The 884-nt window shown below is 36.3% G+C and overlaps 1 protein-coding gene across 1 annotated transcript in view; it reads right to left on the bottom strand.

Moving 5' to 3' along the window:
* LOC107577714 (uncharacterized) overlaps positions 1-884 on the bottom strand; it is a gene marked incomplete at its 3' end in the record, with an annotated part of 8,768 nt that overhangs the window by 7,354 nt on the left and 530 nt on the right. Inside the window, exon 2 of the mRNA XM_016263759.1 lies at positions 97-240. Coding sequence (XP_016119245.1) covers positions 97-240 — 144 coding nt within the window. The remainder of the gene's footprint in view (positions 1-96; positions 241-884) is intronic.

Here is an 884-nt window from a genome sequence, read left to right as displayed (position 1 = left end):
TGTAGATTTTGGTGAGCTTAATAGGTACGTTTACCCCATTCTCGGGGTGTAAATTTATAAAAAAATAAAACATCCAGAGGCAGAGAGAGAGATTACCTTTTTCTTCTTTGTCGCCTGTGCTTTCCCAAGCAAAATCGCCTGGTGTTTGACAATTCCATTTGCAACAAAACTGAGGAGTTCTCGAACCCCGCCTTCTTCCACTGGTGTCCAAGTGACAGTTAAAATAATGCTGCCTTCAGGCTAAAAAATAGAGAATGCACTTTTAAGTAACTTTCCCTCAAGCCATTCCAAACTTACGACTTTCTTCAGTGCAGCTCAAAATGAGATATTTAGCTAAATGTCCATGCAGCACTTTTCAATTTTATGAAAGTGAATAGGGACTGTCTGAGCTGTCAAGCCTCAAAGTGACAAAAAGCAGCATAAAAGAAGCCCAATTCAACTCATGCACAATATTCCATAGTTACATTTGGGTCTTTTTTACACAAAATTATTAATCTTCTCAGCACAACATTTGCATATACTCAGATATAGTGTCAAAAAGTGTCACATCTGATTTGACATCAACTACTATGCTCAATGTCCTTGCTTCTCATGTGTTTTGAAATCAATTACAAGGCACTAATTTTGAGCATGCTCATATTTAGACAGCAGAAAGCCACGTTGGAGGAGATTTCAGTGATTAATGACTTGGTAAATAATAATTAAATTTAAGACAAAAAATAATCATATTGTTTCAGTGGACTCATATGTAATGTGAGTCATATAGAGTAGTGTCATGGTACTGTTCTTGAGTTTAAGAGCTTGACATCTTCAGTCCTGTGAGGTGAACACACTCCCAAACATCTCATGCATGTTCCACAGAATTAAAACTTTTTTTTTTTTTT

Source organism: Sinocyclocheilus grahami, unplaced genomic scaffold, assembly GCF_001515645.1.
Source record: "Sinocyclocheilus grahami isolate Dianchi unplaced genomic scaffold, SAMN03320097.WGS_v1.1 scaffold6975.1, whole genome shotgun sequence".
NCBI classification, from domain to species: Eukaryota; Metazoa; Chordata; class Actinopteri; order Cypriniformes; family Cyprinidae; genus Sinocyclocheilus; species Sinocyclocheilus grahami.
Note: the sequence above shows the minus strand (reverse complement) of the source record. Positions and strands in the feature narration are given on the sequence as shown.